Source organism: Lepisosteus oculatus, chromosome 1 (genome assembly GCF_040954835.1).
Source record: "Lepisosteus oculatus isolate fLepOcu1 chromosome 1, fLepOcu1.hap2, whole genome shotgun sequence".
In the NCBI taxonomy this organism is placed as follows: Eukaryota; Metazoa; Chordata; class Actinopteri; order Semionotiformes; family Lepisosteidae; genus Lepisosteus; species Lepisosteus oculatus.
The window spans coordinates 57,516,573-57,537,543 of record NC_090696.1 but is presented as its reverse complement, the minus strand read 5'-3'; the positions used below and the strand labels follow the sequence as shown (position 1 = coordinate 57,537,543).

The following is a 20,971-nucleotide window of genomic DNA, read 5'->3' as shown; positions in this document are numbered from 1 at the left end:
GTGAGTTCCCATGTCAATAACACTAAGTTTAAGGGTATATTTAAAATTATTTCACCTTTCCTTTCACTTTTCCAGCTATCCCATTGAGTACAGGGTCACTTTATGTATAAAGATTAATGTTTTTCCTTATATGTGCATAACTAGGTGAATAACCATATAATGTGCTAAAAATAAATTCATTATCTGATTTTTCAAAAAATATGAGGCAATTAAACAGGTTAATATTTAGGAAACTGCAGTGAACAGAAAATTGGACATGCCACCATAAAAAGACCCAGCATATGATTAAAAGAACAAAAACAAACATGTTAATCAATACTGCTCAAATTCTGCATGGGATAAGCAATTTTTAAACCAAGATGCATTTCATAGTGTACTATTTAAACTGAATCACTGATAGTGTTAATGTTGCTTGTTTCAGTACAAATTACACAAAAAACACATTCAGAGCTATGAAGTCTTTGCTTAGATATAATAACAATTTGTTAATAATATTTTTACAAATTCACCTATCTCTTAGTCTGTATTAGCAAATGATCAATACCAATCAATTTGTCAGGACAAATAATTAAATTTCAACATATTTGCATTAGCCAGACACAGCACATCCTGCAACTCTTGTTAATACTGTGTGTTACATTTGTTTTTCCTAGCATGTCCAAAAAATATTTAGGTGGAGTCTAATACAGAACATATTGCTTGATAGAACAGTTACATCAACTCCTTATGTGTCCCGTTTCCCTTATTGTCCTACATTTTGTCAACAAATTTTTATTATTTTGGACAAACACCCCTCATTATGTAATCAGCATGTATTTTCTGTAGGTAAGAGTATTTTTAACCTATAATTATACAAACTATAATTTTGTGGGCACACCAGTCTGCTTCCAAATTATTTAATGTATACTTGGGATATAAGTACCTTGACCTTGTGTACTAAGTTTGAAAAAATATTGACAAGAGAATGAGTGAATAAAGCAATTCTAATGCTAACCACAAAAGTGAATTGCTTTTGTGTAGGTATGTAATTGACATAAAAGATTGATGTCAAGTGCTGACAAAAAATGTCAAGTGCTGGAAAAATCAGTTACCTGTTTTTCAAAGGTCTGACCAATTCAAAAGGTTGTTTCATTTTATATTAAACTCAATCACATTCACAGTTTTAAATTACAGGGAAAAAGACCATTCATAATTTTAGTGTTCAATCTCATCTGATTCAATTATTCTATGTTTTAAAAATTCTTATTTTAAAAAATGTGTAATTTTGGATTTCACAGCTGAGTATATTGAAACACAGCTATAGTATGTAATACCCTTCAGTACAGTTCTTGTCTTTCTGTAATTTGTTTTCTCTCTTCGGCTTCAGGTCTTCACATGTTTAAGTTTATTTTTCCTGTATCAGATCTTCCTGTAGTTTAGTTTCTTTTCCCAGTTTCAAGTCTGCTGTAATTAGTTTCCTTCCTCCATTCTCAGGTTGGTATAAATGCTATAATAGTGCACAGCCTCTTTGATGAGGCAGTCACCTCCACTTCTTCCACATTATCAGATGGTTTTACTACTGGATCTAGTCACTTTTTATAGATTGGAATCTATCGAGTGCAGGCATGTTAGCACTAGCAAAAGTGTCAGTAAACTAGATGAATCTTCAGGGGAATTACTGTCCTTCATGGACAATGCCTCTCATGGCATTACATTCCCCTCCCTCAGGTGGAACTTATCTCCTGAAGCTGTATTAGTGTGCACTGAAAATGTGTGACAGATCCTCAGCATTGTCTTGGTGTTTACCTGTGTGGTGGGCCACCAACAATTTGTACGACTGCAGGCTCAGAGTCCCCAGACTTATGACTGTCGCTTTTGTCATTCTTCATAATCAATCAATCAATCAACCAATCAATCAACCAATCAATCAATCAATCAATCAATCAATCAATCAATCAATCAATCAATCAAGGTTTATTTATCAATGCACAAACAGTACAGAATACAGCGGTGTTGTCGGCAATGAAATGCTTTGATCGTGAGCTCATTAAGAGGGATAGAAAAGTAGAAGGATAGGAATTTATATGGATTAGATCAACATTAGGATACAATAAATTACACAATTGCAATTTACAATACAATTTACAGATTGTGCAAAAGTAACACAAGGTTAGGAGGTATTTAGTGCTCTTCGAATGTGTTCTGAGAGTGCAAATGACAGGAAGGTGCCGGGGCGTCCTTTCAGCTCAAGGACGTTGCCTATTCTCCAGCAGCCATCTGGGTAATTTCAGGCATCTGCTGTGGTTGGCTGTTTAGCAGTCTTACTGCCTGGGGAAGAAGCTGTTACAAAACCAGGTGGTCTCCGTCTCTATACTTCGGTATTGTTTTCCGGCTGGTAGTAGAGAGAACAAGTTGTGTTTAGGGTTACTGGGGTCCCTGAGGATTGACCTGGGCTTCTTGAGGCATCCAACAGAGTAGTTATCCTCGATGTTTGGTAGCGCGCAGCCGGTAGTGTTTTGTGCCGGTTTCACCACCTTCTGGAGTAACTTGTGCTCTCAGCAGTTACCATACCAGGCAGTGATGCAGCTTAGGATGCTTTCAGTGGTGCACCTGTAAAAATGTGTTAGGATGTTTGATGGCATGCCGAATGTTTTTAATCGGCGGAGAAAGAATAGGCGCTGCCATGCTGTCTTGGCTATGAGGTTGGTGTGGTGAGTCCAGGTTAGATTGTCTGTGATGTTGACACCTAGGAATTTGAAACTGTTGACTCTCTCTACTGCGGAGCTGCTGATGTGAATGGGTGCGTGGTCTGCTCCTCGATGCTTCCTGTAGTCCACTATCAACTCCTTAGTTTTTCTGGTGTTCAGAGAGAGGTGCTGTCACCATGCTGTCAGCGTTTCTACCTCCTTCCTGTACGCAGACTCATCACCGTTTGTGATCAAGCCGATGATTGTTGTATCGTGATCTAATCTGATCCACATATTCAAATACCATTCAGTGAGGACACAGTTGGGGATTGGGGATTGGGGACATTGGGGATGTCAAATACGCCACTCGGTCCCCTAGACTATAATATCTCAAAAGGAGTGAAACCTGTAGAAGAGTTTATAGCAAATAAAAGGAAGAGTAACACTTGATCCCAGTTTTTCCATCTCTTTCTGTATCTTTTTGCAATGGATCGGCGGTCATGCCGCTCCTACCCCCCCCCCCCCCCCCATCATTTGGATCATTAGGAAAGCTAATGATCCAACTAGCAGACTACAATCTGAGAGAAGGTTCTGGAAAGGAGCCTCAAAGAATCCCAGTCCATGTCCCAAAGCCAAGAAGATAAAGGTAAAGAACATCTCTGCCAGACCAGCTCTCCAAATACATAAAATAGGGCCTGTAAACAGCCAATGCAACCTCATCAAAGCCCTTCCTGCCCAACACACCACTGATATTATTTTACTGCAGGAAACCTACATTGTAACAGATGATGCAGGCCAATACTATATCAAAGGTTTTGACTTCTGTGGTAATTCTGTTCCTCGGGCAACAATATGTAACCCAGAGACAACACATCATCAGTTTAGGAGCATGCATTTTGGTAGTCTGGCACTGTTATTGCCTTGCGGAATCCCTCCAGGGTCCTGTGATGCATCAGTGGTCTCCTTGCAGAAAAGTCTGCACAGTTGCAAGGCAAGTTCATTCCTCAGAGGTTCCATTTACACAGTCACTTCAGTTCCTCTTCATCGCCTATAGTCCCAATCATCAATCTGAGGAAAAATGCCAGGAGGGATGGAATGGGAGTATTCCCCATTAAGGCTCCAAAGACTCTCCATTACAAAAAGAAACATTTCAATATCCTGCCCTGGAACATCTTGACATGCATAACCTGTCGTTGCCCTTTACAATCAGGCTTACTTTCTCTGAAATATTCATGTTCCGGGTCTCCTCTGAATGCTATCACCCACATGCAAAACATGGCTGTGCCACTTATGTCCGAACCAACATTGTCCAAGCAAACTATCTAGCAACAATCACATATTCTGAAATCATAGTGCTCGGTATAAACATAGCTAATGTTTATAAACCTCCCAGTACCTACTGGGAACAGAAAGTGCTGCCTTTTCTCCCCCACCCACCATCTGTGTGGCAGACTTTAACAATCATTTTCAAGATTGGGGATACACAGCATCAGGCAGTGATATGAGGTACTTGAAGACCTCAAGAAATGACCTGGCACTTACTGCAGACCCTAAAGAAGGAGGGACATTCCATTCTGCCAGATGGAACAGGAACTACTCTCCTGACCTGTGTTGAGTGAGTTCTGTCAATAAAATGCTCTTGCCCACACAGGGTCTTGTCCTAGACTGCCCACACTCCCAACACTCCCCTCTACTTATCCATGCAGGACTACACATCCTAATAGTCAACAGCTCAAAAAAGATTAGGTGGGACCTAAGAAGAGCAGACTTGAGCAAGTACACCTAAACCTTCTAGTGCAGCATTCCAACATTTCTGCAACAAAATATCACTATGGATATAATATACAGCAAGATCTATAGTGCTATCTACAACGCTGGCTGCTCTGCAATCCCATGGACTACCAACCCATCTACAACACATGCCTAGATGAAGAGAGTACTGCTCTTCTAAAGGCATATAAAGCAACAGAAGCCCCAGATATAGTCGACCTTATTAAATCCCTAAATGTGGGGCATCGGTCTTAGTGCTGGTTCATGCTCATCTTGACCTAAATATGTTATGATATTTGTCTTAAATTTCTCAATGTAACCCCATTAGGCTTGGAAATGTGGGCAATCTCACCCCAACAAGACAGAATAAGGCAAATAAGGTATGACACCTACCACTATTCATAATTTCCTGTGGGGTCCTAAAATAGACTGTTGGATATGATTTTGTGCCACCATGTGCACAGGTAACAATAGTGGCTCCCTTTTGGAACTTAATTTGGCTTAGAATTTTCCCAAGTGGTCTCTAAAGTCTCCTTATTTCTAGAATCCAATAATGCTTTGACAGTACAATCCTCCAATTTGATAGTAATAGTTCTATATATATCATAGCATCTTGGAGCTTCTGAATCTTCAAAAAGTTTGTTTCCTGAGCCAGTTATATGTCCATATAGTTTAGAATGTCCTTCAGCATTTCACACCCTCTAGGTGGTTTCTTTAACAGTAGTTTTGGTTTTATATCACTACTCCTGAGATCCATTTAGCTTATTGAATGGTACTTTACCACTGGCCTCTTGGAGTAGCAGGGCATTTGTTCTGTGACATTTCACCAGACCAACAATCTGGTCAATGTTTTGTGGATTTTCTTGACACACAAACCACCGTATATCCACAGGTAGGCTTTGAAGGAAACACCACCCACTGAATGATTATATTAGAGGGTAGTTCTTCTGGTGGTAGGAGCCATAGTAGCTCAGATGGCAACGGCATCTAGCTTCTGACTGGAACGTCCCAGGTTCAATCCCAGGTAGGGGCAAGCAATGTAGCTTGCTCTAATTCCTTTCAGATGGCTGCCAGGTCCACTCAGCCTGCTTTCCAAATGAGTACCAGGGGTTAATCCTTCTGGGTGTAATAGGCTGGCCAGAGCAGGATGCTGACCACCTCCAGTGTTGGATGGTCAAAGAAAAATGGTGGCCCTTGCCTCCCATTCTACATGGGCCTTTATGACCTGAAAAGGGACCTACAGTACCTACCTTCTGGTTGTAACCACTTCCAGGCCTAGTTACACCCAGGTTTTCTTTAGGACATCATAATTGTCATTGTAACATGTGTTCTAGGTCATAGCAAGCTTCCTGTGCTCCTCTCACCAATAAAGATGAAATTGGGCAGCAAAATATCTTGAATGGTAGCAGTTGCTGCAGACTATTGGAAGGTTGTTAGGTCTGTCATTCATTTTTTATTTTGATTTGAACCTTGATGGACGCTTGACTTAATGAAAGTCTGAGCTCATCTAATGAAAGGCTTATGTCTTGCTAAGCATTGTGCCAGTAGTGTCTGGAAGATCTTGACAAACACCAATTCTTTAATTTTTTATGCTTAGAAACTGATTAATTATATTTCATTGGGGATAGGGTACTATTAATAAGGGGTATAAATGATCAAGATGCATTTAAAAAAACAACAGCTAGAACATTACATTATTATTTTTAGGTGTGTTCCACATGATACTAAATTTGAACTTTACAAGTTACGAAAAAGTAATACAATTATATTTTTGATTAAGTATTATGAACAGGCTGAATTAAAAATATATTAAAATATGTTAGAAAGTAATGTTATTATATTTAATATGTTAAAAATAGCATAATATACATACTAGCCCAATCATACATATAAATTATGATCCATGTTCTGGTCATTTCTGAATAGATTTATTTTATCAGCCAAGAATACAGTACATATTCTTGTGTTTTTTCTGTTTCTGAACATATAAAAGTATGTTTTTTTTTGCTTTTGTGTAACCAAAAATAAAAACAGGATTAAAAGGATAATAATGAATGACTCTCACATCTGTATTCGTATCAAACTAGAATAGATTCATCTCAGTTACAAGTAAAAAGATTGCATTCCTAAAGAATATAAACATGGTTAACAACTTTGCAAAGGCTGACAATACTGAGAAAGAAAACTCAGCCGTTGTGTCTGTTTTGGCCAGTGAATCAGGGCAGATGGAAATGATAATGTCAGAAATAAAAAAGATTGACAGTGGGACAGAGTGAGTGTAGAGGGAGAAGTACAAAATGAAAAATGAATCTGCCTTCTAGTTCCAGGACAAAATTGTTTGATTCTCCCACCACATTTGTTTACCAAACAGTCCAAAATGGTTAAATTAAATGTCATAAAATGTAATGACATTATATAACAAAAAATGGAAAGAAGCATGGCAAACTACATGATAGTATAGAAACACTATACTAAATACATTTAAGAACAAAGAAATGTTTGTGACATCATTGCAAAATGCAAATCAATGAAAGACTAAATGACTGGAATATAACCCCAGAAAAAATTGAGAAAGTTAGAACAAGACCAGATAAAAGATGTCAGATGGGATCAGAAGCTCCACAGCATTATCCTTTAAAAGAGAAGTACCAGACCAAGACAATTGGAGGAGGTTTGGGGACACAAAAACTCCATTAGATTGAATGTGACTAATGTTGTCATGCAGGCACATGCTTTAGATTACAAAAATAAGAAGGGAAACCTGTGAAATCAACTGAAGAATCCATGATTTTATAATTAAACATTTTAACTGTTTGGTGTGATGAAAATATTGAGTGCTGATTATCAGACAGAGTATAGAATTACAAAGCTGCTTAGTCTTTGTAAAAGTCACAGCAGCTCAGAGCTTATTCTTGGATGTATAGAGCACAAGGAGGAACTAAATCCTGGACATACCCATAATACCCAGACAGTCTATTGCTAGGGATGGACACACACATGATGCCAATCATCATAACCAGCATGTCTTTTGAATGTTGGAAGAAACCAGAACAGCAGGAGAAAACGCACTTGGAAATGTGGAGAACAAACTACATTGGAAAGTGCTTTCCAATTTAAAATCAAATGCAGGAGTCAAGAGCTGTGAGGTGTAAGCACTAAAACTACCGTATGTGCAGTTTAGTTATTATTTTGTCAACAAGAATGTGAAATTCTTATTTTTGATTTTACCAAAACAGTCCAAAGTAGTTATATCAGTGCTTCAGATTCAAGGCCTTCACATTTGTTAGTAATCAATTATTTATTTTTGTCAGTTGACTCCCGTTTTAAAATGTGGAAAAAAAATATGTGGTAATTCATTAAATTAAAAAAAAACATATTGGAGCCTTTTCAATTCCCAATGATGTAAGTTTCCACAGTGAATAATGTTCATCTGAGTTAATGCCTTCTCACAGTCTGCTGTTGAGTCCTCAAGAGAGGTTTAAGTTCAAAAGTTTAAGTTCTATGACTCCATAGAATTATTGGTCTAAGGTTCTCTGTTTGTGAATTGTATTTTACTACAAATATTGTAATTTTCTTCTAAAATGCATGCATTTCATTTTAATTTCATAAGATAAAGCTAATAATTTTATTAAAATTGTATTTAAGTCAGTGAACTGGAAAAACCAAAGAACGAATAAAAAATATGTTTAAAATACTATTTATTATATACACAGTATTATAAATGGAAAATATATTTAAAATATTCAATTAATTTATTTTGAAATTTCAAAACATTTTATCACAAGAGTAAAGAAACAGTATTTGCAGTGAAAAATAAATAACCAGTAAATGGTTAACTGCAAATAGGCAATGTAGTTCATATAATATCCATTTTCTTGGAACTCAAAAGGGCATATTGAAGAGAATAAGTTATGACATACAAGTGATGATGCATCTAGAACTGTAGACACACATGAACCTCTCATAAAAGAAGAAAATACACTTGCAGAGTCAATATTAAACTTTGAAAGTGGTAACAGTTAAATGATTATCATTACTACTGCAATGCTCTGCTCCCTGGGGTATCTAAATCTACTCTGAACAAGCTGCAGTATGTCCAAAATTCAGCAGCCAGAATCCTGACCAGATCTAGTGCAAGTGTTCACATTACTCCTATCCTGGAGTCCTTGCACTGGCTTCCGGTCAAATTCCGCATAGACTTTAAAATCCTCATGCTCACCTACAAGGCTTTACATGGCTTGGCACCTCAATACCTGTCTGAACTTTTATCGCCCTACTCCCCACCTCGCAACCTCCGCTCTTCAAATTCTGCCCTCCTTACTGTCCCCCAAGCCCGTCTACATTGTATGGGCGACAGGGCCTTCTCCTGCTATGCCCCCAAGCTCTGGAACTCCTTGCCCTAGGATATTAGAGAGTCACCTTCTCTAAACTCCTTCAAATCCAGACTCAAAACCCTCCTTTTCAGAAAAGCCTTTACTTAACTGGTTCCATTCTTCACCCCTCTGCTCTTCTTAATACCATCTTCCACGGTCTCCTCTATTGTTATTGTTGTATTGTTGTAATTATAATTGTGTCCTGTCTTGTGAAATTTTCTTATTTATTGTTGTAGTCTTCTTATTTATTGTTATTGTCATCCTGTAAAGCGCTTTGAGAAGCCACCTTTAAAGGCGCTATATAAAATAAAGTTTATTATTATTATTATTATTATTATTATTATTATTATTACTAAATTTAATATGATACAATCAGAAATATTCATTTGTGGTGCTGGAAAATTTACCAATTTTGCTTTTTGCGTTAGAAAACTTTGTTGGCCGATGAAGGGAAAAAGTCCCTCAATGTTTTCATATCATAAGATGATTGTCAAAATGTAATTCTACACTTACAGAAGTAAGTGGCATAATTTGAAGCAACAAGACTGCTGAGCACAGGAAATTTGTTATGGTATTTCTAATTGAAAATAATAATTTTACAAGTTTGACAGACAGAATAATTACACAGACACAAAACATTGTTGCTACCTAACAATCAAATTACTATACAGCTGTCAAAGAAGACTTTAGGACAATTGTCTTGTTTTATTTAGACTATTCAAGTCTTGGTGGCAAATCTAGTGCCACAGACAAAATCTATTTGGCTAGTTAATGTTAAAAACTAACAAAAATACAGAATTAAAGTGAACTGTTATTAACAATTCTAGTTACTGAAATAATCCACCATCACTTGATGTTTACTGCAGAATAAATATATGCAAAATAATTAAGGGTAACAGAATGAATTTATAGTTAAAATATATCAAAATGAAAAGCATGGGCACAATTTCAAACTGGCTGTGATACAACACAAAATATGGAAAAATTACCATAAAAGTACAGAATAACTTATTTTACCAAAAAGCACTGTGTGGGCTGTCAGTGTCAAGCACAAAAGAACAATAACTACTGCATCTAGCTCTAGATATAGAAAGCCAAGTATGATTTCAAATGAAAGATGAAGACTGTTTGAGCAGTCCAGCAACAGCCATTGATTACTGAAATATTTAAACTTAATTTTATTCTCATATAATGCCGCTCAGCTCTTCAGTTTCAACACCTATTCTTATAATATGCGTTTCAATTCAGAAAATCACTACATAAATTATACATAAACAAAATGTAGCTTAAGCAAAAAAGAGAGCAATAAAATATTAAAAACATACATAAATATGACATTGAAAGAATGTCATATTTAAAGAAGGATTATTTGAAGGCCATCGAAAACAAGTTTTAATGCAAGGTTTAAAGGCAGAAGCTACCTTTTTAATGTGGTCAGGAAGAGTATTGCAAAGATGAGGGGTTACCACTGTAAAGTATCAGTCCCCTTATGTGTGATGTGATGTCCTTAGAATGATTTGATAGAATGACAGCAAATTCACAAGCAAAATATTCTATGACACCTTGAGAAATGGAATGTTCAAACCTTTATTAAATAAAATATATAAAAATTGATCTGTTCCAAAGCTTAATGAATTTAACCAAACAATATGACTTCAGCATATTTTTGACATGAAGCAACAGTACATTTTGGAGAGAGAAAAATAAATGAAAGAATCAAACATGACTATTACAAGGAGGATACAAAATTGATGTAATACAGTAATTGAAGGCAATATGTATTGAAAAGGGGCCAAAAAGTCTCCAGAATCATTCCAGGAGCTGTTTTCAAAATAAAACAAAGCTATAAAATTTAAAACAAGTAGTAGGCACACAAAACAGTAGTGTAAAGATACCAGAATATGTTTGTCAAAGAATGAACGTGGTTTTCAGTGTTTTTTTTCATAGGTTTAAATATTTTGTTGGATTTTTGTTTTAAAGCTGAATCCATTCTATTTTAAATGTACCAAGATTTATTGTTTTTTGTTATTTTTAAATATTCAAATAACATTCTGTGTAAAATTATTTTCTCATTTTTTTTTTTACACAAATAAAATCATTGGAATGTGAATGACTATTGGAAGGAATGACGTTAGGTGGTGATACATTACCTTAATTGTTCATTATTCCATCCTGAGGAGGAGCTGAATAAAACTACATGATACTAAAACACTAAAAACAGCTGACATAAGCATGTACTTAGTAATGACAATTGTGACATGTAAAATTACATGCTTGAATATGGGCAGAGTCATTTTGTGGGAAGTGGCTGATGATGCTTTCAAGGAAAATTCTTCACAGGAGAACCTGTTTGAAGTGTGAAAATTGTTGTTGCAAATGAGAATGCAATTATCTTTCAGAAGCAAACAACTCACAGTAGTTCACCATTAAAATAGAATGTCTGCAAAGCATACAGATCAGGTTTTTCAAGGGATATGGTGTCATCAGGAATGATGCAATTAACCCTCACTTTACAGTCACGTTAGGAGATTGCAATAGTACAGTCTGAGTAGCATTTGCACCTGAACATTTTTTTGCATAACTTAAAAAATATGCTTTGTTAGCTCACGGTACATTAAGTGAGAAAAAAAGCTTGGAATTGCCAAAAACAGGAAGGTGCAATGCAAAACAAAGAAACAATGCCTGTCACTTAGTGCCTACCCTGTGCACATCTTGTATTCACTGGAAGTATTCCAAACCTTTTGCTACTCATTTTGTAGGAAGCACACAACAATGAATACAAAATGACCTAGTAGTGATGTTTTTCACTTCCATTTACATACCCACAATTCTTTTTATGTGTTGCGGCATGCCCAGGCTGAGGTACTGTAACGGATATTTAAATAGGTGGGTTTCAGGATAACAGTCACATAAATTCAGTAAGGTACAAAACGGTGTTCTTTATTAAAATTAAGTAGGTTACTGCTCATAGCCCTCTTGGGAAAGTGGTTTCAAATACTCTCCATCTTGTTTCAACTACTGTTCCATTACATACTAACTCCCTCAGCAGGAAGGCCTTTAGCTGACTGAAAATCTTCCACTCCATGGCCACCTTTCCTACCGAGTCATAGAAGATGCAGGGAAGGGTAGATGTGACAAAAGGACACGTTCCACCTGGTATGTCCCATCTAGGAACCCTGACAACAATAAAAGGTCTTTTCTCATTTACTACCTATACTCATAGCATTAGCAATCTTTCTCTCTTTGGCGAAAGTGGCACTCCTTCTCTTCCTTCAATTCTGCATAGGCCTATGGCAACTCTGTCTCTTCCTCTTTTCCAGAATTTGGAATATCTGGCAGATTCAGCTCTTCTTTCTTCATTGTCAGCCTGACTACTGGTTCTTGCCAAGTCTGCAGCAGCCAGACATCATCATATACCTCATCAGGCATCTTTGTAGTAACTCCATCAACAGGCACTCTGATGGTCCCTTCTCTGTCCTGATGTATTCTTACCCTTTGTCCAAGGTGTCAAAGGCAACTCATCACCTCCTTCCTCTTCTCAATGTTCAGGCCAAGGCATATCAACCACCTCTGGTTATAGAAGCTACTTCTCCTTCCACTGTGGGTACTTTTGTTACACAGTGCTGTTGAGAGGACTCTTTCTTTCTCAGATGCTGACTGAGCAAAGCTAGTTCCTCACTCTGTTTCTGCACATTTAGCTTGGTCATTACTAATTTACTCTGAAAATCTAAACCCCCTTTTAGCTGTGCCAGGCTCAGCTATTTTGTCATTCCATATATACTTTACATTTCTCCTAAGTTCCTTAACCTGTCTTCTTTTTCTCAGACAGAAGACTTCTGTACTATTCACTCTCTGACTTTATCTAACTATATGACTCCCCTGTCTCTTTCACCATCAGGTTTAGTAATTTTGTAACAGTCTGGCTTAGAATCTTTGGACACTCTGTATTGGAGCTCAGTGAAGAAAATCATATCTTGCTTGACCTTTGCCAGCTATGTCTGCAGGTACTGTAATTACTGTTGCACTGGGAGTGCCTCAGCTCTTCACACACTTCGTCCAGATGCTTCTGCAGGATGTGTTTGCTGTCCAGGCTGGCTAGGCTGCAGTTGGCTAATCTGTTTCTCAAAGTAAGAAGTACTTTGTTAGAAGTATAGTAAGAACAGTCTCTTCCTTTGCTGCTCAGTAGCCTGAAAGCTCTCATTCTTCCCACCCGGCTCTGTGGCAATTTTGATGCTTGCTTAATGAAAGCATCTCCATCTCAGCTTTTGCCTGCTTTCAACTGTCAGGTGACCAGGGCATCTGTCTCAGTTCTTGCTTAGAGCATAGCAGCTCATTTCCCTTCATTCACCTTTCCCACTCCATATGGTCTGAATATGTGCTTGTTCCACACTTTTGGAAAATGGAAGTCATTCTCTTCCTCTAAAATAGGAGACATATTCTTTCCCTCAGTAGACTCAAATATGGTCTGCCTTTTCTTTCATTTTGAACTGAACTCTTAGGCATTTGGTACAGCCATTATCAGGTCTGCATTCGTGTACTGCAATTTTCCTGCTCCAATTTCTTCTCTCTATCTTCCTTTTGAGACTTTTTGCCTTCTGAAATTATTTTAATTTCTTTACCAACAGGATATTGCTCTCTGTCATTGTTTACTGTATGTTATTTCAGAGTTGACTTGAATAATTGTTTAATCAGATCCTCCATTGTGTTTTGTTTTTTCAAATTTTTCTTGCACTGTTACCGACCATCCACATGAGTGAGCTGTTCCCCAAGAAAGCATCGTTCACCATACAGTACGTAGCATATGCGGGAATGGGGTGTCATAACAGATTTTTTTTAAAAAGGAAGGTCTCAGGAAAGCAGAGACACAAATACTACCTTGAAGTACAAAACAGTGTTCTTTATTTACTGTTTGAAGAAAACACAAACCCTCCAAAACAACACCCTAATCTTCTCTTTGAGCTACTATGTTTTTAATCACTTCTCAATAAAACTGGGTAGCTGAGATTCTTTCTGGAGTCCAGACAACAGTGTGTTTTTCTGTTCCAAAACTCATGCTTCTAAATATCAGGAATTATCTGTCAGTCACTTCCTTCAGCAGCCTTTTCCTACTGTGCCGTACAAAGCAGTGCTTCTGAACTCTTCTGCCCCATGTTTATAACTGTTACCTGATCAGCTGTCTTTCATCAGTTGGTCAGGTGATTATGATTATGGTGCTCACCGTTGCCTGCTTCCAGTAACTCTTGTTCTCCCTGAATGCAACCTTATCTACAAATGTAGGTGGGAGGTCTATGTGACCCCAGTGTAAACTTGGGGCTATAAGGCTAAGAGGAACAGCTGCCACTGTTGTCTGCTTCCAAGGGAAGTTTCCTTTTCTTACCATGGGCAGAGAGTTGGTCTCTCTGTTTAATGCCAAGGACTCATGCTGTCATTTGCTTCTGATGAGTTTATCTTCACCCCTGACTGAACTCCTTCAGTGCCACTGAAAACCTTGGCAGATACTATCCAACCCAACATCTCTGTTACAATGAATGTTAATGCTTTATTTGTCTATAGACTACATAGAAAATCACAATCCATAAAAAGAGCTAAATACAGCATGAAATGTGTTTTATACAGAAAAAAAAATTACTGTCTTAAAATAGTTCCTGAGAGCACAAAGAATTGTAATAGATTAGTTAGGAAAGACCTTCCTTTTTTAAATCCCTAGGATCTTATAATTATACACATAATCCTCTAAGTATAGTTAATTAGAATTGCCTAACTTTACATGAAATAGACGTTAGAGTTATTTACATGACTGGGTTTGTTTAGTCTTTTTGTGGATACAAGATATACAGCATTTGCAATTTCAGGGAACTATGTATTCCCATGTGTGGCTGTTAAAAAAGATCTATAATTAACATGTCTCATTTACTTAAATACAATTGCCAGAATAAGTACCAGTAACACTTTATTATCTTTTGCACCGTGATTTAATATAGCAAAGTTTTATTTCATCAACTTGAGGCTCTTCACCAGTTTCTCCTTGATAAATGTGTAAAATATTAAATTAATAGATTAACGATATTCCTTTCCACATCTTCCACATCATCTGAACGTACCAAACTTGTTTCTGGGCAAACTAATATGTCTGTTCATTAGCCCAAAAGTGTCTTAGTTAACCAAGTGTTGAACCATAGCAAATGGCTATAACAGCAAGTCAGCAGGTCTGTCCATTAACCAGTATGTATGTTGATACAAAGTATTTTTGTTAGATATTTAATATTCATGTCATCAGCATGCTTACAAAAACTTTTCGAGACATACTCAAGTACTCTAGCTGTCAGATCTAACTAGGTAAATTAATTATGTTGATTAAGATTTGTCATTAACAGATGCGTTCTTATGGATTCTGTCCCTTATCATCATTCCTCAATCATTATACCCACGAATGAAATGTGATATAATGCCAAATCAACAGTCTGAATAGCTTGAATATTTCTTTAATTTATCAAACTATTTTAAAGTTGTAAGCATGTCAGGTAAGTATGATATTAATATTACAATAAAAGTATTTTTAAAGAAATACAATTTTGTAGCCCCACATGGTTTCAGGCAATTTACATGATTTGTTTTCCTTTAACCTGTCTGTTAGCGAATCACTATTTCCTATCTAATGTAATATTTATTAGTAAAATATGTATTTTGTTTAGTCACTTTCCCTCACGGTGAAGTCTAGTTGTGCCTGACCTTTTTGTCAGCACAAATATCCAAAATGAAATTAAAGATTAATTACTATCATCCCAGTTACAGATGTGTAAATAAAAATACAAATGTTAAATGTGTGTTACTTTCTCTGTGATACAAAATATAAATAAAAAACCCATCTATCAATTTTAAATATCTCTGAAGAGGTATGTTGGACCAAGCCTTGTGAAAAAGAATTTCAAAAGGTAATGTAATGCTCACAAACGTACTATTAAGATGATTTTAGGAGATCCTTTTAGACTCATTAAATATTTTGCCTTTCTGTTTTATTTCCATGTCAAAATATAGTCATTACTGAAATAAATTACTGGAACAGGGTTTTGCCAGAATAAAATTATGAACTCAAATTGCACTGATATTGTCCAATATTCACATCCCAGCTGGGTCCACCACATAAATATTATGTTTGTCCGTGAATGTTAGCCTCAAACCAAATAGTACGAACAAAATCCATCCATTTTCTAACTGCTTTGTCAAACACAGTCACTGCTTTATTAAACACAGTTGTGGGAGAGCCAGAGCCTAACCTAGAAAGCAATGGATGCAAGGCAAGTTAACTCTATGGACTGATCTATAGACTGTGGGAGGAAACTAGAGCTCCTAGACAAAACCCACACACAGGGAAAATATTCAAATTCCACACAGATTCCAGGTTTGGAATTGAACCCAGGGCCTTAGTGCAAGGCTGTAATGCTAACCACTTCACCACTGTTCTGCCCATAAGCATAGTCAGGCCCCTATATTCTATTTTGTTTATGTCTGCTTTCTGTTGCATGATATATATTGCATAACATTAAAAAAAACTACATCAAATGTACTTAGTTTTGTGTGGGAATTCTCTTTATTTATACATAATTTTGTTTTCGTTTTTTCATTTGATTTTTATTTTCATTTTTAGGAAGATAGCTGCAACGGACCATGAACCCACAGATGCTCGGAAATCATTTCCTTGTTTTGATGAGCCCAACAAAAAAGCAACTTATAGCATTTCCATAACACATGATAGCTCCTACAAAGCTCTGTCCAATATGCCAGAAGAGGTAATACCTGTAATATGTGAGAGAATCAACATGTGATGAGAATCAGCAGGTTCTTAAAATTAATATTCCTTCAGTTGAAATATAACATTATAAAGAGATGGACAAACTATATATATTACACTGGCTATTTATTTCATTAAGGTTTTGCACATCTTTACTAATGAATAATTTTAAAAAACTCCAGTCATAATTTTCAGAAGAGAAGAAAAATATAATTCATCAACATATTATAGGCAGATTATATATATATATTATAATGTATTATAGGCATATTATGTGCCACAATTGGAAAATTTAATAGTACCCTGTCCACGGAGTTATATATGAAGATACCACAAAGGAGTGAGTCTTATAAAGAAGTAAACGTTTTCTAATTAAAGAAACAAAGTTTTGATTTTAAGGCCTAATGACATTACTTTTTCCCCTAGCCTTGAAACACAATGTATCTTGCCCTGTTGTTTTTTAACTTAAATCCTAAAATAAGAATATTAGGTCCTCAATAACTTGGAATGTTATTTTAATTTTCAGAGTACCACATCCCTTCAGAATGGCTTGACAAAAACAACTTTTCAGATGTCTGTTCCAATGAGTACTTACTTGGTATGTTTCGCTGTCCATCAGTTTGCTTATGTGGAAAAGATATCCGCACAAGGAGTTCCTGTGAGTATTCTTTTTACTGTTTTCAAAATAAGGTTTTCTCAGTGTATAAATTAAAAAAGAAAGTTATTTGTATTGTTGGTTATCATTATTCAACAGCAAACCTATGGCCTTATATCCATCCATTTTCTATGCGAGTAACATACAGGTTCACGGGAGAGACAGAGCCTATCCTGGCAAGCAACATTTGCAAGACAGGTTACATCCTGCATGGGATGCTAGTCCATCACAGGGCACACAAAGACTAAAACACAAACAAACACACTCAGGTATTTCTGTCAAAAGCCAACTGATCTACAAGTATGGCTTTGGACTGTGCGAGAGAACCTACATGAACACAGGGAAAACATGCAAACTCCACACAGATAGCACACCAGGAATCAAACCACGCAAAGCAGCCATGCTAATCACTGTGCCACCCCCAGGCCTTATATACTGTACAAAAATAAATAAATTAGTGAATGGTTAATGAAGAAAATTCTCCAATTATATCTAGTGTCTAACAGATTATATGCAGTGCCTTGTAAAATAATCATGATAACAATAAGTCTTTGCCAGTTTGCACACTGACTTGACACATTTTTGTGTATTCTTCTTGGCATGTTTGCTCAAACACTCCCAAGTTGCTTTGGTAACACTTCTAAACAGAAATGTTCAAGTCAAATTCTCAATGGTATTCACATTTGGAAATTAACCACCCAAAGAAATATACTTTCATAGAAGACACTCCAGAGTATCTTTAAACCTGCACTTTGTGTCACTATCTTGCTGAAATGTGGTTAAAATACAGTGTTAATAATTAATTTACTGAAAAAATAGTTACTGGTAGTACTTATCCCCATATTAATTTTTTTTCTGCTAATTTTTCATGGTTGTTGAAATATCAAATATTGTGAGCAGCACAGAACAGAAAAGAGCAACCACTATGTATAGGCAGTAAGAGCACTACTTCCATCTCACAAACAAGCACCATCTAACTTGATCTTGTCAGTTCAGTTCAAGCTGTACATGGTTGGTCTGACACAAGGTTTAGTAATCACCAGGTAGAGCTCTCAGGGAGTAAACTCAATACCGAGCAGCGGGAAGCAGGTTAGGACGGTTTAAATAGTGCTGCTTGCCGCACGGTAGAGCGTGTGCTGATGGATTAAAACGTGCGGCGCGCTTGTTATTATAAACGCGCTGCTGGTACTGGTTAGTTCCTTTGCGAGATGATCTCCGCTGGCTGGTGGTCATGACAATTTCCCAGTATATTATTGTAACGTTGCCATAGCCAAAATGTAATGTAGTGGCTCTCTGAAGGCACCAGTTCTGTAGGGTTTGGGCATTTACTGGGACAATTTTTAATTGTAGCAGTAAATCACAAAATTGATTCTTTTGATGGCTTTAGAATCCAACCATGCGACATAACTCAAACAACGCACACACACAGGTACTAATACACGAGGATACATTTATTAATACATAAAATATGCATATAAACCTAACAGATCTTATCAAAAGGGTTATCAGAATACAAAAGGTATATATTCAGTCAGTTACAAAGTGTTACACATATCAAGAGGACATACGTTCAGTATATCATTCATTAAGACCGTTTCGTCTTAATGAATGCACTTGGTTATAATGTCTACATTAGATGCTCAAAACAAGTACATAACTCTTAGGAATTAAATTGATATCAACTGGTTGGGATAACAATTGAATTCTCGAGCAGTAATGCATTGAAGTTGAATACTCATCCAATCTCTGGGGATTCAGATCTCCTGCGGGCACAAAGAAACAGTTGCAGGCTGTTGCTGTCCAATCCGCGCTCTCCGGCTGCGTGCCAGGCTGTGCTGTGCGGCTTGTGACGGTGCGCTGATGATGACCGGCTAGTTAGTGTTGGATTTAACTAGCAAAGTTTGTGCACAGGAGAAAAGATGACTGTGGGTCCCAGCAAGTCAGGAAGAGGACCGGTTCGTTCCTGATGAAGAGCTAGTTCTGAATAGTGATTCAGCTGTCCACAGTTCCGACTTGTTCACGAGGCCTGCTGCTGGTGCTAACCTCGGGTGGATCCTCTGGTTACTCTCTGGCAACCTCCGCTCTAGACTCCTAGAACAAAGGAAAGTTCTGGCACTCGGACACACTGGCCATTCCGTGGTTGTCTGGGCTGAGTCTCAGGATGGTCAGGAGGCGCGCTGCGAGAATGTCCTGCCCTTGGGAGCCCTCTGCTCCTGGGCCGTCCTGGAATTCTCCTTTGAATTCCCTTTAGAAAAGTCCACAGAATTCTCCTGAATCTTACCCTTGAATCTCTCAGGCTCTCTGTGTTGCCTGTTTTTACCTGGAGGAACTTCAGCTCGTTGATTGGCTGAAAGTTCCATGGGCATCAGAGTCCCACGTGGGTTACTCGGCCCTACCAGTCCCTGATTGGTTGATCAAGGTGAGATATGAGTCACTTACTCCTGACACTTAGGAATGCAGTCCAGATGTCCATCTGGCACTCCCTAGACAGATAGGCGCCAATGGATGACCATTGATCATGATAGCCAGGCTTAGCTAAGTGCATCCCCCTTTGGGAGCTGTCCTTATCAAAGGAACCCTAAATCAGCCTGCATGAATAGTTTTTTGGGGGCTGCACCACAGAGATGAACAGAGAGATGAGGCCTAATTTGGGAAAGCTCAGAAACACTTAATTCTTTCTTATTAATAAGCCTCGCCACTACATTATTTACAATATATGGGCCTCTAGTTTAGTTTCATTTTAATCGTTTCCATTAACTTATATGAAAACTTTAAACCTTATCTGACTTGTGATGCTGCACAGGGCAGGTACCAACAGGGCTTTCAAAATAGGCAGGTACAAACCGACAGATACACCCAGAATGCAGACCATCAGGCTCCAAATAGTGCTCTTTTGTTTACAAAGTGAAAAAAATACACCAATCATAATAAGGCAAAACAACAGTTTTTTTTAAATAAAAAACAAAAAAGAAGGTAAAGAACATTGGTAACCACATGTTAGCTCCTGTGCTCAAGATACATACAATTAACCTTTATTTAGCTTACAGATCTCACTCACAAACACATTGATCATTTTATGCACTGTGTCTACAATGCCATACCCATCCTATATATTCAGAACATTAACTACAAAGGGACGTGTTTCTAATCAGAAGCAAGCACACAAATAAAAAAAATAACAAGAGTGTAAAGTCCATTTCCACCTGAGCAAAATTTTTTTTGCCTCTCAGACATTAGCCAGAGAGGGAGAGACGTGGTGGCGTTTCTTTAGTAAGCCCAAGGTGAGTTACACCTCACATACTGTAGGTGTAAGTGCTAGAGTATAAAATGATACTACTGTGAGCTCTTTGAAAAATAAAGGGAGATAAAGAGAGATTCTTCATTGTGCTTCATAGATTTGAGCTTACTTTTTTATTAGAATGGAGACTGTACTATTCTAACTGATGACCTCCAAGCAACTGGGAGATCTAGGATCAGAAATTACAACTCATGCATTTGAGTTACCAAACATTAGGATTAAGTCTTAAGCTAGTCCAACATTGATAAGGCTCGTGTGCTCATGGTATTTCTTGTGGACATCCAAAACGCACTTGCTTTCATTGACTGAGAGGCTTATTTCATATTATAGCTCTCACTCTTTTGACTTGTGTTTTCTATATAACAGCTAATTTGCAATATAAAAATCTGTTCCATCTTTGGGCTTGTAGGTTGTAATTAC

General features: G+C 37.2%; 1 protein-coding gene across 1 annotated transcript in view; it reads left to right on the top strand.

Moving 5' to 3' along the window:
• Positions 1–20,971, top strand: part of enpep (glutamyl aminopeptidase) — a 51,871-nt gene that overhangs the window by 1,640 nt on the left and 29,260 nt on the right. Inside the window, exons 2-3 of the mRNA XM_015345171.2 lie at positions 16,455–16,596; positions 17,125–17,256. Of these exons, the coding sequence (XP_015200657.2) occupies positions 16,455–16,596; positions 17,125–17,256 (274 nt within the window). The remainder of the gene's footprint in view (positions 1–16,454; positions 16,597–17,124; positions 17,257–20,971) is intronic.